This window comes from Cheilinus undulatus, linkage group 10 (assembly GCF_018320785.1).
Source record: "Cheilinus undulatus linkage group 10, ASM1832078v1, whole genome shotgun sequence".
Lineage (NCBI taxonomy): Eukaryota > Metazoa > Chordata > Actinopteri > Labriformes > Labridae > Cheilinus > Cheilinus undulatus.
Genome location: NC_054874.1, coordinates 22,551,356 through 22,566,306, shown reverse-complemented (window position 1 = coordinate 22,566,306; position 14,951 = coordinate 22,551,356). Strand labels below are relative to the sequence as shown.

The window sequence follows — 14,951 nt, the reverse complement described above, 5'->3', positions numbered from 1 at the left end:
GACATTGGTCAAAAGTCGGTGGCCTGTGCACTGAATGAATGTAACCCAACTACTCTGGGTTTCACCAGAATTCAAATCAATTGAAATTGACCATGGTTGTGAAAGTGAGCATGGCTGGTTACTTGTCTCCATCTGTCAGCCCTATGACTTACTGGACAGTTGAGAGTCTACCCCACCTCTCACCCAATCACAGCTGGGATTGGCTTCAGTCCCCGCCACCCCAAACAGGAAAATAGGATTAGGAAAGGATTAATAATTTTCTCATCTTTATTTTTACGTAAGGGGGGACTTGACCCTGCAAGCCCATACCAGCCACCCCTATCCAAGAGAAAACTTAGGATCTGATCATAACAGATCATAAGATGCTAACACGAGGCTGCCTCATTCCAGCAGAGCAGGAAAAGTCTGGCTGCTTCAGAGCAGCAACAGGTGGTGCTCTGTAGTCTTCTGCATTGTATTGTCATGGATAAGATTTCACTCAGTGAGCCAAGGCTTATGATGACTGGAGCTCTGAGTCAAGGTGTCAAGTATTTAAACAGACATACGGCACTATATCTTCATCCATGGTTGTTTCCAGAATCCCATTTGACTTTCCATGCATGTCAATTAGTCCACTGAGTTTTTTTTTCCCTACAATCCCTTTAACTGCCAGAATCTTCAACATTTCAGAGAGATTTTATCCCTCTAACACCAGGTCATCTTTTTCCAAGCGCATCTTGCTCTGCGTGTAAAAAGGTCAGGCTGCACGCTCCTGCAGGCATCGCTTTAAAAGCTGGCAGAAAAAAAATGACATTTATAAAATAACGCTGCTATCATGTTCACTGCTCTCCTCCACGTCTCTGCATGACTGTGGGGCTAATATTCAGGCTGTCACTCTGCCTGAGACCATCAGGCCTCCGCTCCTCACCCATTTAATTATCGACCCTGTGTGCAGTACAGACCCCAAACACATCACAGCTACATTTCTTTTTTTTATCATCCTACGGTCCACCCGTCTCATCCCACTCGCCAAAAAAAGCATGAAAGCTTTATCAGTGTTCAAAAATAATCATGCATCTCTCTCTCTCCCTCTCATTACACCCCCTCCCCCTCCTCATCATCGTCCCCTCTGCCACATTATGTAACATGCAGGCTTTAGTAACTGTAACCATCCACTCTCTAATCTAGGTCCGCCCATCATGGGAGCACACAAAGCTGCACACACCTGTATGCTAATGTGGAGGGATTGCACCACCAGTCCCTGTGGGCGGCCTGGTAGGTGAGGAGGTGTTGCGGAAGAGCAGGGGTGTCTGTCTGCCTGTCTGTCTGTCCTGTCTCCCTGCCTGGCACTGGCTGCTGACAAATGCCAGCACAAAGCTCGGTATTTGCTCCCACGTACACTATGTGGGTGTGAGGATTATCTTTTGGTCTCTCTTATTTTCTATTTTTCTATCGCCCTCACCCTTCCTTCCCACCTTCTCCATCTCCTTTTTTTCTCATCCTGCCTCCAACTCCCTGCTTTCCACAGTAAAACATCTCTATTTCTTCTCTCCTCTTTGCCTTTATTTTTAAGCTGCTCTCCTCTCTTCCTTTCCACCTCCTCTCTCATGTTTTGGCTTCCCTACCTACCTCTTTGTCTTTTCAATGTGGCAAATTAGGGCATGATTAAATATCAACCATTGCTTCCGCAGGGCGTGTTTGTGTGAGCAGGGGCGTTGTGACTGCGTAGGTAAAGGGAGAGCCTTTGTTTTCTTCTCAGAGCGTTGGAGTTTCATCAGGCGAGGGCTCCTCTGGTTGTTTTGTGTGGGCAGCAGGGGGGGAGAGACACACTGAGGAGAGTGAACCGACTGACCTAAACACACATGTAACAGTGCTCACATCATGCACACATAAACACAAATTCTCCTTCCCTGCCCTTACAGCATCTGCTTCCACCCCCACCATGCACCAGTGTGAGGGGAGGCCCAAACAGTAGCTGTGAACTGTTTATCATCTTTATTACTTTATTACTTTTCTGACAGTTTTCCCTAACCTGATTTTATTACTTTGTCATCAGATGATGAGCTCTCTCATCTGCTCCCTCTCTCTCTGCTTTCCTCTTGGCTTTACCACGGGTTTATCGACCTCAGTAAGTGATGCATGACAGCAGCGAAGGATGCAGACAGGAGTTTAGATTTGTCACAACAACTTCAGTCTCATTGTGTAACTCATTGTCATCATGTCTGCTCTTTTCTTTCTTTAGAGTAGGGGTGTCCAAACTATGGCCCAGTTGCCAAATGTGGCAAATTATAAAAATAAAATGAAATATGGTCCACATTAGAACATAAAGCTTGTGCTTAGCTGTGTTCTACATCTTAGTTTATCGCAAGGCAGTGCTACCATGCTATTATGTAAACAAACATTTTGACAAGAAGATTTTTTTAAAATTAATTAAACCTAGCCTTAGTTTATGCAGGACACGGTAGTCATACACCCAGCTGTGATCAGCTGACGGCCAGCTGATCCAATTATCACCCCCCCAGCTCCCACAGCCAATCACAGCTCTTTCTCCCAGTACAGCTGTGCATTTAAATATGACATACTTCTCACCCTGCTTGCATTAATGCTGATGCACCCCGCTGCTGCAGGCAGAGCTTAATCTCCTCCTCCCCAGCCTCCTCTTTTATAGTATGAAACTTGTTCCAACCCCATATTCAGATTCAGGCTACTACAATGTCAATTTCAAACTGAAAATTTAACACCCTCAGAGTTCAAAGCAACACACGGCCAGGAGGATATATACATTGGGCTTAAATATGAGATATTTTAATGCAATTATTTACACAGTGCAAAGAAACTTACATTTATGATACATATAGATTGCCACCTAAAATAACATTTATATCTACTAAATGGGGGCATCTTATGAGAGCTATAGTGCAATAGGACAGACACAGGGCTAAAATATTCCTTGAGTTGAAAGTCTGCACTATTCCCAGTATGTAAAATCCCATATTTCCACACTTAGAAAGTAGGCTAACCAACTTAGTAGACAACAACACTCATGGTGCACAAAGGAAAATAATAATAATAATAATAATAATAATAATAATAATAATAATAATTCACCAGAACCATGACCAAAAGACTCACTGTAACACAACTAAATACATCTAAAACTCATCTAAACACTCTGCACAAAGGCACATTGGGAAAATTCTGCCCCCAAGATTTAAAATGGTAGAGGGTGAAACTTGGATCAATTGACTCTCTACAGAGTTAGATCAACACTGAATAGATCAATACTGTAAGATAACTCCAACCCTGGAGGCCATTTACTCTGAGTGGAGTTAAAAATCCCACTTTGAGTGTTAAAATCAACACTGAAATTTTAACACTGAGAATTCACCCCTGTAGTTTTCGCTGTGTATAGATTAATTGTTTTTGATCTAATTTTTTCCTATTCAATACGCATTGTCATAAATGTATCCATCCATGTGGGGGTTTCTAGAGTTGCGCTCCCTATAAAGTCAAAGTATGCTGCCCAACCAAACCAGGGAGCATCTTTTGAGCAGACATTCAAAATGGTTAACTGTAGGACGAAAGTGTTCCTGACTGAACTAACTTTACTATCCTTGAGGTGAAGTATATGGAAGTGGCCCCCCCATCCATGTATTTTTCTGTCTGGCCCTCAGTAGTTTGGACACCCCTGCTTTAAAGCAAGGCCCAATGTAGAGTGGTCACTGGAAAACAAAATACAAGCCTAAGAAGTGAACATGTGCAGCAGTGGGAGCTCCTAAGCCTCGTACCTTCAAGAGTGATTAGAGCTGATCATTTATACATATCTGGCTGTATGAATAAACAGCATTACACATTCTCCAGCTGTGCCTTCTACTTCAGGCTTATTTGGATTTTGTGAAGGAGACTGTGCACCAGATCATCTATAATAAATGACAGAATTTTGCTATCAGTCTGATGGGGGTAAACAGAGAGGTTTGCCAGAGGCTGAATGGGAAACGCCTGGGAGAGATTATAGACCAAAAACCTACTGTGACTATCTATCCATCTGAAGTGTTTCTATCTTGCAGTAGTAGTATCTTGTGTCCCTTGCTCCTGTAAATAAAGAGTTATGAAACAGTATTTTCAGATTTCATTAAATGATATTTGAAGTCTCACCTGCAGCACCATCCCCTTTTTCTCTCTCTTTCCTCTCTCCTCTCAGGCCACCTCAGTGTCCTGCCCACGATGTTTCCCAATGAGGTTGCTCGCATATAGATCCAGTCAGCAGCAAGGGAAACACATTGATTTCCCGTCAGCATCCAGCGAGCAGTGCTGGCGCGCCGGCTGAGGCTGGAGCAGCCGGAGGAGGGAGGTGGGGGGGGCATCGGCATCCCGCAGGCGTCCTGGCAGCTGCGAGAAGCGTTGTTAATGCGGCCCATTAGGCCGCTGAGTGGCAGAGAGATTCCCCGAATATCGAGCCGGGGACACCCCTCAATTAGACGGATCGGCCCGCACCTCGTCAGCATCCGCGCCTATCTGCTCTCATTAATCAATGACAGAGCCGCAGAGAGGCAAAGTTCATTTAGAGCAAGTTTGCTAACAGCCAGCAGAGTTTGCAGTATAAGTTTAGAGCCTCAGGAGGACAGCAGCCTTTGTTTTAATCAAGAACTTACAGATATTAACGGTTTAATCTTATTATATATTCCAAATTTATACTCCTGTATTAAGCCGTTACATTATTAGAGTGATTTAATGATCATAACACGGAATGAAAGCACGTTCTTTAATGTTAGCAAAGCTAACTATTTATTGTTAGCTTGCACTAAAACTGTCAACAAGGTGTAGATAATCAATAGGGCGAGTTGATGTGTGTTTTACGTACTTTCTTCCTTATTTGGCGCGCAAACACACTCTCTAATGCTCTAACATGAACGAAAAGAAGAAGCTGAAGTGTTTCTGTTGCACATATTGCTCCACACAAAGTCTAAGAGTTGAGCTGAAGCTGTGTTTTATAGCAGGGAAGCAGGATTCTGCTGCTGACATTAGTTATTGTGAGCGCAGGACATGATTTGCACTCCAGCCTCTCATTCAGTGCCAAGCAGCGATCAGCGCTGCCTCAGGAAGTTCCAAATAAGGACAGGGAAATGGAAACCCACCGGAATAGGTCCTTATGTAGTCACGACCTTATAAGGCACGGCGGAGCAGGGCTTTCCGGCAGCAGCGCTGCCTGCTGCACAGATGGGAAATCCAAATCAAATCTACGGGGCGACCGGGAGAGAGCAAGAATTATGCTGCTGTCTGAGGGAGCTGCTCTGCTATGAAGACACATCGATTCAGGACGGAGGAAGAGCGCCGATGTCTTCGCAATTTACTGCGAGAGCTTAATATAAAGTCTCTGCTCTCTGCTTTCCCCCCAGGCCAGTGTCATGTGTCCTCCACTGCAGTGACTAAATATGGGCTTCCTCCGCTCCAAATATGGACATCTACGTCACGGCAAGAGGGTATAAAAGGAGCGGGGAAACCTCTCAGCACAGAGAGAGCCCTGAGAGCCCACAAGAGCAACTGTTAGAGCAGAGATAGATAGACAAACACATAGAAGTCCCTAACCGAGAAATATCACAACAAACAACAGTCATTTCAAAACAACAGTCATCCAAGAAGGTCAAAACCTGATTGGATAAGTTATTTAATACAAAGATTTTAAAAAATCAACATTGATCTGTTGATCAATTTTGATTAATCTTAGGGAACGAGTATAAATGTCACTTTTGATTTTTTCTGAAAAGACAAGTGGATCTTTACTCATCTCTGAGAGAAACACAAGAGGACAGCTGGAGAACAGGAGAGACGGAGCATCTTCCTCGGCATCAGCAGAAGTGTGCAGCAGCGCTCCCTGAGCTGAGCTAAGTGATTTCCTCCACCTGTGAAGCAGCGCTTCTCCAGCGTGCAGCCAGCCTCTCTGTCCTCCTCAGCAGCCTCCAGCGCAGCCTCAGCCCTGCAGCTCAAGCACCAGCAGAGGATGGCTGCAGCCAAGACCGAGATGATCCTCCCAGCCCTGCAGATCTCAGAGCCCCTGAGCTTCCCTCACTCTCCCATGGATAACTACCCCAAGCTGGAGGAGGTGATGATGCTCAGCTCTGCAGGGACCCCCTTCCTGACCGCCTCCGCACCCGAAGGTGCAGGCTTTGGCTCCGGGGAGCCAGGAGACCAGTACGACCACCTCGCTGGAGGTAAGAGCTCATTTCCCTCTGGTTCTCTTTGCTGCATAGAAAAATAAACTAAACCTGGTATGATATCTGCAGAGCCTTAGTCAACTAAGAAAAGAGTTTTAAGAAATAAAACACCTCACAGCTTATTACTATTATTTATGTTTTGCTGTAATATTTTATTCACATTGATAAATTGCCAAACAACTACTGATGTTTTAGTCTTTATTAGTTTACATTCTTCATATTGTGATGAGAAAATAAATTAATTTACAGACCAGGAGAAATTTTAATTTAAGCTAAGTGGTTACTAAATATAAAAAATATAAATAGATAAAAAGGGAGTTAAAAATCAGACTTAATTCTAATTTTTTGATAGCTCTAATTCCTGCCGGCTCTCAGAGGACTCAAACACTGCTCCGTCACCACATGCCTCTAGACGCTCCTACAGCTCAATTCAAATAGTATCCTAAAACCAGCTGAACTGCAGTTTTGGTAATCAATTGCCTCAAGCTCTGTGATAGGCTTCAAGAATGTGCATGTGTGAGTGTTTGTGTGTGTGTGTGACTGTGCAAGACAGGAAGACAGAAAGAATGTACGAAAGATCGAGCGAGTGTGAGCACAGGAGAATGCGAGTACAGAAAGCTTGCACAGCAGCTCCTGTTGAGGTGTGGAGGAGATGCTTTAGAGTTTAAGGGGTGAACAGTGTAGCCAGGGTGTGTAGGATGGAGGCTTCTCTGCGTGGGCACCTGATGGATCCGTCACAGTAGAGAGGGGTGACACAGTGTCCACTGAGCTGGCAGGATTCCCCTCTTCCTCCTCTGGATATCGACAGATTGATTAATGTCTCTCTCTCCCTTTCTGTGCCCTCTGCAGATACGTTACCTGACATCCCCTTCAACTGTGAGAAGCCGGTCACAGAGCAGACCTACTCCACCCAAAGGCTGCCCCCCATCTCCTACACAGGCCGCTTCACCCTGGAGCCCGCCACCACCTGCAGTAACAGTCTCTGGGCGGAGCCCATCCTTGGCCTGTTCACGGGTCTGATGGGGAACATCGCTCCAAGTTCCAGTTCTTCCTCAGCAGCCACGCAGACCACCTCGTCCTCCTCTTCCTCTGTACCGTCCTCCTCCACCTCTACCTCCTCCTCCTCTCAAAGCTCCAGCCTCAGTTCATCCATCCACCACAGTGAGCCCAACCCCATCTACTCAGCAGCCCCCACCTACTCAAGCCCAAACTCTGACATCTTTCCGGATCAGGGCCAGGCTTTTCCGGGCTCAGCTGGAGCTGTGCAGTACCCCCCGCCTGCCTATCCCAACGGCAAGACGTGCAGCACCAGCTTCCCTGTGCCCATGATCCCAGACTATCTATTTCCTCAGCAGCAGAGCGAGATCAGCCTGGTGCCCCCTGACCAGAAACCCTTCCAGAGTCAGTCCAGCCAGCCCTCCCTCACTCCTCTGTCCACCATCAAGGCCTTCGCCACTCAGACTGGTTCCCAGGACATTAAGAGCGTATACCAGTCTCAGCTGATCAAACCAAGCCGTATGCGCAAGTACCCCACTCGGCCCAGCAAGACCCCTCCTCACGAGAGGCCCTATGCCTGCCCAGTGGAGACCTGCGACCGCCGTTTCTCACGGTCTGATGAGCTGACTCGTCACATCCGCATCCACACAGGCCAGAAACCCTTCCAGTGCCGCATCTGCATGCGCAACTTCAGCCGCAGCGACCACCTGACAACGCACATCCGCACTCACACAGGTGAGAAGCCATTCGCCTGTGAGATCTGCGGCCGTAAGTTTGCTCGCAGTGACGAGAGGAAGAGGCACACAAAGATCCACCTTCGGCAGAAGGACAAGAAAGCAGAAAAGGCGGGAGCAGTGGCGGTAACGGCAGCACCTGTATCAGCGGCCTCACCGGCCTCCAGCTACCCCTCACCCATCACCTCCTACCCCTCTCCTGTGTCCTCTTACCCTTCTCCCGTCACCTCCTGCTACTCCTCTCCAGTCCACACTTCTTATCCGTCTCCCTCTGTGGCCACCACCTACCCGTCAGTGTCCATGTCCAGCACCTTTCAGTCCCAAGTGGCCTCCTCTTTCCCCACCTCAGTCGCCTCCAACATCTACAGCTCCCCTATCCCCACCCCGCTATCAGACATGCAGACCACCCTCTCCCCAAGGACAATCGAGATCTGCTAAGAAAGAGCAGAGAAAAAAAAACTTTCCTCACTCTCTCCTTCTTAAAGGTTCTTTGAGGGGAAAGAAATCAGCATCAAAAGACTTTGTTTTCCCCTCTAAAAAGCACTTTTCTGTCTGCTCCCCGTGCAGTATTAGGTGAATCTCCAGATTTACCTGAAAGTGAGAAAGAGACACATGTCAAGGACTGGGCATAGACAACAGAAGATAAAAAGGGATTTTTTTTGTCTCTGTAAAACAGATGCAGCACTCCAAATGCATAAGGAACTCAACAAATAGAGAGGAGAAAACGGGCACCGATAGGTCTCTGCTATTAGGTACACAAAGACAAAGAGACTAACATGTTGGCAGCAGTCTGGTGCTAAAGCACGTCCACCCTCGCAGGCACTCACAGTGCAAAAGACATTGAATGATATACATAAGCTACCATATATGTATATTGTACATGTGCCATGTTTCGTTTTTATCATTCTTTGGTACCATTGATGTGAAAAATGATTTGCATATTTGCATTGTATTATTTGAAGTGAGCAGGGCCATATTTTCTACATACTTTCTCTATTATGTAGTGATGATGCTGTGATATGTTTTGAACATTGTTTGAAAAAAAAAGCACTTAAGTATTCAAGCATGAGTAAGAGTGATGTTATTTTCTGTTTGTAAATATCATCCACTGGTACTATCTCTTTCTCACATGTGACATATCGCTCGGTTGTATGGAATAATAGAGAGAAGAAAAAAAAAAACTAAACCAGACAAACACTCCCGTTATATGGTGCCTTTTTGTGAAGCCTTGCTGGTGTTGTGACTCGGGCTGCGCGCGAGAACGAGAGAGGATGCACTGCATCTCGCCTTAAGGGTTGAGGGAATATTTTTGTTACAGAATGTAAGTCATACTCAGAGAGAGAGAGGGAAAAAAAAGGGGACGAGCTGTGAGGGCACCGCTTCATTTCATTCGAATGTAAGCAAAAAAACAAAAAAGGATAAAAATTTTAAAGTATATTTTTGTAAAACTGAAGTGTAAATATCCACATCTTCAAGAGCTGGAATGTTGAAGTTACCTACTGAGTAGGCATGGGATTCTTTTGTATGTTATATACATGCAGTTCATTATTTTGTGGTTATCTTTATTTTGTATTTGTGTTTGTTAAAAAAGTGACTGTTTCTGGCTTCTAAACACATTGAATGCGCTTAACTGCCAATGGGATATTTGGTGTACAAGATATCCTCCCAGAAATGAAATATAAATAAAAATATGAATCTATATGTACATTTGTTTTCATATTTTTTATTGTTGAGATGTCTGCAATTCATTACACCCATCCTCATATATGCCCTCATGGACATACATTATAAATCTCATCATGGTATATGCTAATTGAATGCAGATTATTACTTGATTTATACCAACTTCACATCACAGAGAGTCCCCCTTTCATATGGAAAGCCTCCGTTTGAATCACAGCACTCCAATTGAATCTTGTGTTAAGATAACACAGACACATGACTCCCATGCCTATAAACACTGAAGATGAGGAATTCTTATCTAGATCCAGCACGCTCTTGAAGATATTAAGCTAATCTTAATTTCCATTTCATTTTAGATTTTATGATACACACTGGCCCTTACTGATTAGTGCACACTCTCCCAGCAAACTTGCAATCTCCCTCTTCTGTGAGCTGTTATAGGAATGATCTTTTGGAGAGAGGTATTTTAAAGCTGTGTTTAGACATGCGCAGGGTTATTTTCCTGGGGTGCAGGTGAAATCCATCACGCGATAATTACCTTCTTTTCCGCAAATGTGGTCGGCAAGGAGCTGTCACCTCATAGGGAAAGAGCTGTAACACACAATTGGGCAATATCTGTGTAGGTTAGGCTGAATTGTTGCACGGGCACAGCTGAGCAGAGCTGGCCCTGAAGGTTTAACCGCCGTTTCTTTTTGGTTTTTCCGAGCAGAATATAATAACAGCCTCGTCGCACGGTCATTATTCATCTGCCACTGGTCCCTGGGCGAGGAATTCTTGCTCCATGTTTGAGTAAGAAAATAGAGTCTTTAAGCCAATGTAGAAACGAGACATCTAAAGTTTTCCTCTTGCAGCTTTGGAGTAATTTTGTGTTGTGAAATGCACAAACCAAAATACTCATAAATGCAAACGTAGCTAAAATAGAAAGAGGGAAAACAAGAAGAGGAGAGTGATGGAGGGAAAAGGAAAATAATTAAGATAATTGGTCTCCTGATCCCAAATTGACTTTCTAAATTAGGCCTGATGAGTTGTGTGCTTGTTTGTGCGCACATGTATGCAGGCATTAGACACAGCCACTGTATATAGACTGACTAATGCAGTTACTTCCCGCTGTGTGTCTGCATGTGATGTGTAATCGTGTGAAATTTGCCGTGTTAGCAGCCGTTGTTCCGCTCTGCGTGTCCTTGTTGAAAACTCTGTGTCGCCATAAAAACGATCTACCTGGACACCAGGCTCCAATATGCTGACACAGTTTGTTTGTGTGCTTGTGTATGAGTCTTCGTGTCTATATAAATAACTAAATGCAGAAAGTAAAAACAGCCAGCCCCCCCCATAGCTACAATTAACAATGAGCAAATGCACACTTAAAAGAGGATACTTCAGTGAATCAGACACCATCAGCATGGTGATTGATCTAACTGTTTGATTACATTACAGTGACTATGAGCATTGTGTAATAATAAAAAACATAATGTGACATCAACAGTTAAGTTGATGCAGCAGTTGGCACTGTTAGCTGTCTTAGCTTAGCATTTATCTCAGTTTACATGATACAATGCTCTGCTTTATTTTCATTCTATGGAGAAGCACCACAACAACACAAGGAAAAAAATGAACAGCGATGAACAATGCATTAATATTTTGAACAATATGTGTATGAGCCTGGCAAACATAACTGTGTCCCTATCTGCCATCTTTCATCCCTTTCTTTTTCCTTTCTTTATTTCTGTCATTTTTGTATTTGTTGTTTAAAAGCTATCATAATAGTGATGTGGCTCAGATATGGAAGCATTTTTTCAGTCTGCATTGTGATAAGCTTTACAGTCCACTTTAAAAGATGAATGTTATCTTAATGCAGCATAAACATCAGGTCTATGTAAGTGTATTTGGCTCATTAGACCTATTATTAGACATATTTACCTAACAAATCCTAAAAAAGCATTATAAATGAGGTTCGAATTTATTGTTACGTGATACAATATCAAACAATTGGGAAAGCAAACTTTCCTTGTTTGTTATGAAATTTTGTGAAGATTTTGTCAACCGGAGTACGATAAAAATGATCGTCTACCTTTTTCCCATAAGGAAGAGCAGAATATGTCAAACTAAAAATAGATCTTTGATTTAGGTGAAAAAGATGACTGCTTTTTATTTGAAGACAAGACTGAAATGATAGTGTTGGACTATCCTGGTATTTCTCTACTTTGTGTGAAATCTGTCTGTCAAAATAGCCTTAAAGCAAAGATGAGGTGAGAGAGCTGGAGTGTTTGTGTGTGTTTTTGTGCAGAGCAGTCTGAAGGAGAGTAGAAGCTGTTGGTAGGTTGAATCTGTCAGTCCTGTTAGTTTAAAATAGTATCCAAACGCTGAAATACATCCTGACATAAAAGAACGTTTTCAATAACTTCACCAACTTTATAATGATTGATATTGATAACTTTTTAAAAAATTCAATTTCAGTCATAAAATAATGCCCAAGTATTCTAAGTTCTCACAATTAAAATCCCATTTTTAGTAGTTTCAGTAATCTGTTCATTTACTCAAACAGGTGCGCCACCTAATATATTAGGGTTTGAGATGCATGTCATTTCATTGACCAATATAAATGGTACTAGTATACTTATATTTCTACAGGACATGAATGAAGGAGTTTCACTGGCCACAGTTAAGACAGGCTTGAGTGCCGTCCATGCAGAAGCAGGCCGCTCTCTGCTGAAGATGATGCAGATCTTTGGATTAATCTCATTTTAAAGTGTGACACCAGATTACAGGCTGGGGTGTTTCTGTCTACAACACTTACCCATAATAAGTTGGATGCTTTCTTTGAGTCAATCTTAGGCCTTGTTGAGCAGCAAAGACATCCTGAAATCACCGCTTCCTGTTATTGTTTGCTGCAATATTTTGGCCCATGGCTGCAGATCAAGAAAAATTCCGCTTTTGCATAACTTTTCCCTACATTTAAGAAACGGTTTTACTCAATGCTCAAACCACGTCTCTCAGCCCCGAGATGATATTTTCAACCAGCAATGTCTCAGTCCATAACCAAAGTGGCAGAAAGACACAAAGCCCAAATACCTCAAGGAACCATTGTCGTCCATCACTTCCCCCTGCTCTGATTCTAGGCTCATCCTGGCATATCAAAGCTCATATGTTGGGTCTGTTCTGTTGAGGGAGGTGTGAGAGGAGCGCGGGAGGAGTAGGGGGGTACAGTTGCATCGTGGCTTCACTCTGTTGTAACCCACAACGGAGCCACCTCACGCTACCCAACTGGGGCTTCCACTTCAAGAGCCCTGCCTTTGTTCAAAAATGTATTTGTTCTCTTATTCTTTTTGGGAACTGTGTAAAACAAAAAAGGACGAATGGCGAATAGAACCATTCTCTCTCCCTCCCTATCCACCCTCCAAACCCTGTCCCGCTGCCTCCTCTCTCCGTCTCTGTCTCTACCTCGCTCTCCCTCTCGTACATATTTTGCAGGAGATGCTAATGATCTCCCCCCTCTGTATTCTGATGCAAGGTCTGTCTACACTTTTCCCTTTCATCCACATACAAATGTGCTCTTATTGCCTCTTCGCCCTCGGGCTTTTTAAGATGCCTTTTTGAAATATGCCGTTTGATAAGCACATCATTGGCCAAGTCCCCGCAGTGATTAGAGACCTCTTTAATGTGAGCGAGTTAGAGAGTGAATGAGGGGCTCCGGGGCCGCCAGCTATCCCCTCTCCTCTGCCCTCACCCCTTGACACCTCCCGGGCCGCTGGGGAGTGACCGCTATCAGGAGTGACGACCCAGAGTGCAGCTTAGCATGCACACACTGTTGGCCATCTTCTGTTTCCACGAGGAGATAAATCACAGAGGGAAAGACGCTGGAGATTCTTCTTCATAGAGACACCGTACTGTATGCTCGAAGGCTCAATTCTTGTACTTTATCACAGAGATGTGACAGGAGGACTGCTCTCTAATGTCTTTTAAATATGCTTCATTGATCTTGTGTTCAGAGCCAGCTTTGCCTCGCTGGGATCAGGTTTTTTTTATCTTGCTACCAATAGGGACAATGATACAGTCATCAGGTGCTTTCTCCTGTTCTGCCTCCTGCTCTCGACACCTGTTGAGCCTTTGGGATAAGTAGGTTATATTTAAACTGCTTGATTTCCAGCCTCCTTGTGGTTACATTTCAGGTAGATTGCACCATTTAAAAGACTCGGTGTTCAGGAAACGTGCTTGGCATATCACAATGTGAAACAAATGTCAGCCAAAAGTACAAGTAGAATAAATCTGTCCGAAATGTAGCGGCCTATAAACATTCAAACCATCCTGCACATCAGGAAACAAAGGCACATCATAGCTAATCAAGAAGTCACACATTTGTTCCACATTTCTAAACTTTCCAGTGTGTTTTTCAAAAACAAACGAGATGTAAGTGTAGCGCAACTCACGAGCATCTTTGAAATTATTCCCGGCACACAAAAGAGATTTTTGACGCATCACTCCCACAATAATCTACAGGTGTCCTGGCAACTTTAGCTCTACTTAATAAGCCATGCTTGTTTGAAGTACATGGCTTTGAACAGACAACAAAACAGTGCATGCTTAAGTACCTCCAAATATGACACCTCTTCAACTCAGCATCAAGTACACTACAGCTTCAAAAAAAGGCACCTGGGTGGCTCTGAAATGCAAACAGGCCCTCGTATGTCTTTATGTGTTAAGGCTAGTAAGTGGGCTCGAGTTGTTTTCTTTTCTGACTGTAGTGTGTAATCCCTGAGCACGGTCTCGCAGGCTGGGGTAAATAAATGCAGTTATGCCTCCAAGAGACTGTTGTCTGTTTGTATGAGAGGGTTGCATGTTCTGCAGCAGATGGCTCCCTGTGGCTAATTAGAGGCTTTTGATGGCGTTTAACAAGACATCAAATCCTAAATAACAACAACTCAAATGATAAACTAAAAAAGGTTTATGTGTACGGCTTGTAGACAACATTTGGATATAAGTAGGTAAGTAAAATGCTTGACTGTTCTCATTTTGCAGAATAAACATTGCTGGTAAATTTTTTTCCTTGGATTCTACATTTTTCATGACCTATTTTATTCCTCATGGAGCAGCAGGGATGCTCTTCAGGGTCATTGATTTTGCTTAAACTGTAGTTCAAGAGTTCAGAGCAACCACATGCTTGTCACAACAGCTCAGATTAGAAGTGAGAGCTACCGTGAGTGTGTGAGATAATACATGTGTGGGAGTTTGAAGGGATTAAATACAACCAAAACTAAGAGTGTCTTTCATTGACACTATTGAGTCAACTGCATGTTTACATGAGAAGCACTGCTAAAACCTCTACAACAGACTCGTTCAACAAGTGACCCTT

General features: G+C 43.8%; 1 protein-coding gene across 1 annotated transcript; it reads left to right on the top strand.

Moving 5' to 3' along the window:
- The first annotated feature begins 5,481 nt into the window (after positions 1–5,481).
- egr1 (early growth response 1) lies at positions 5,482–9,599 on the top strand. The gene is made up of 2 exons (XM_041797883.1): positions 5,482–6,188; positions 7,041–9,599. The coding sequence occupies exons 1-2, from the start codon at positions 5,978–5,980 to the stop codon at positions 8,357–8,359; spliced, it is 1,530 nt and encodes a 509-aa protein (XP_041653817.1). The 5' UTR covers positions 5,482–5,977; the 3' UTR covers positions 8,360–9,599.
- Positions 9,600–14,951: the final 5,352 nt, after the last annotated feature.

What these genes read in the sequence shown, in the direction of transcription:
- egr1 (XM_041797883.1), top strand. Translation starts at nt 5,978, where the DNA reads ATGGCTGCAGCCAAGACCGAGATGATCCTCCCAGCCCTGCAGATCTCA. An exon ending in GTACGACCACCTCGCTGGAG is followed by an intron (nt 6,189 to 7,040) that starts GTAAGAGCTCAT and finishes TGCCCTCTGCAG; the next exon opens with ATACGTTACCTGACATCCCC.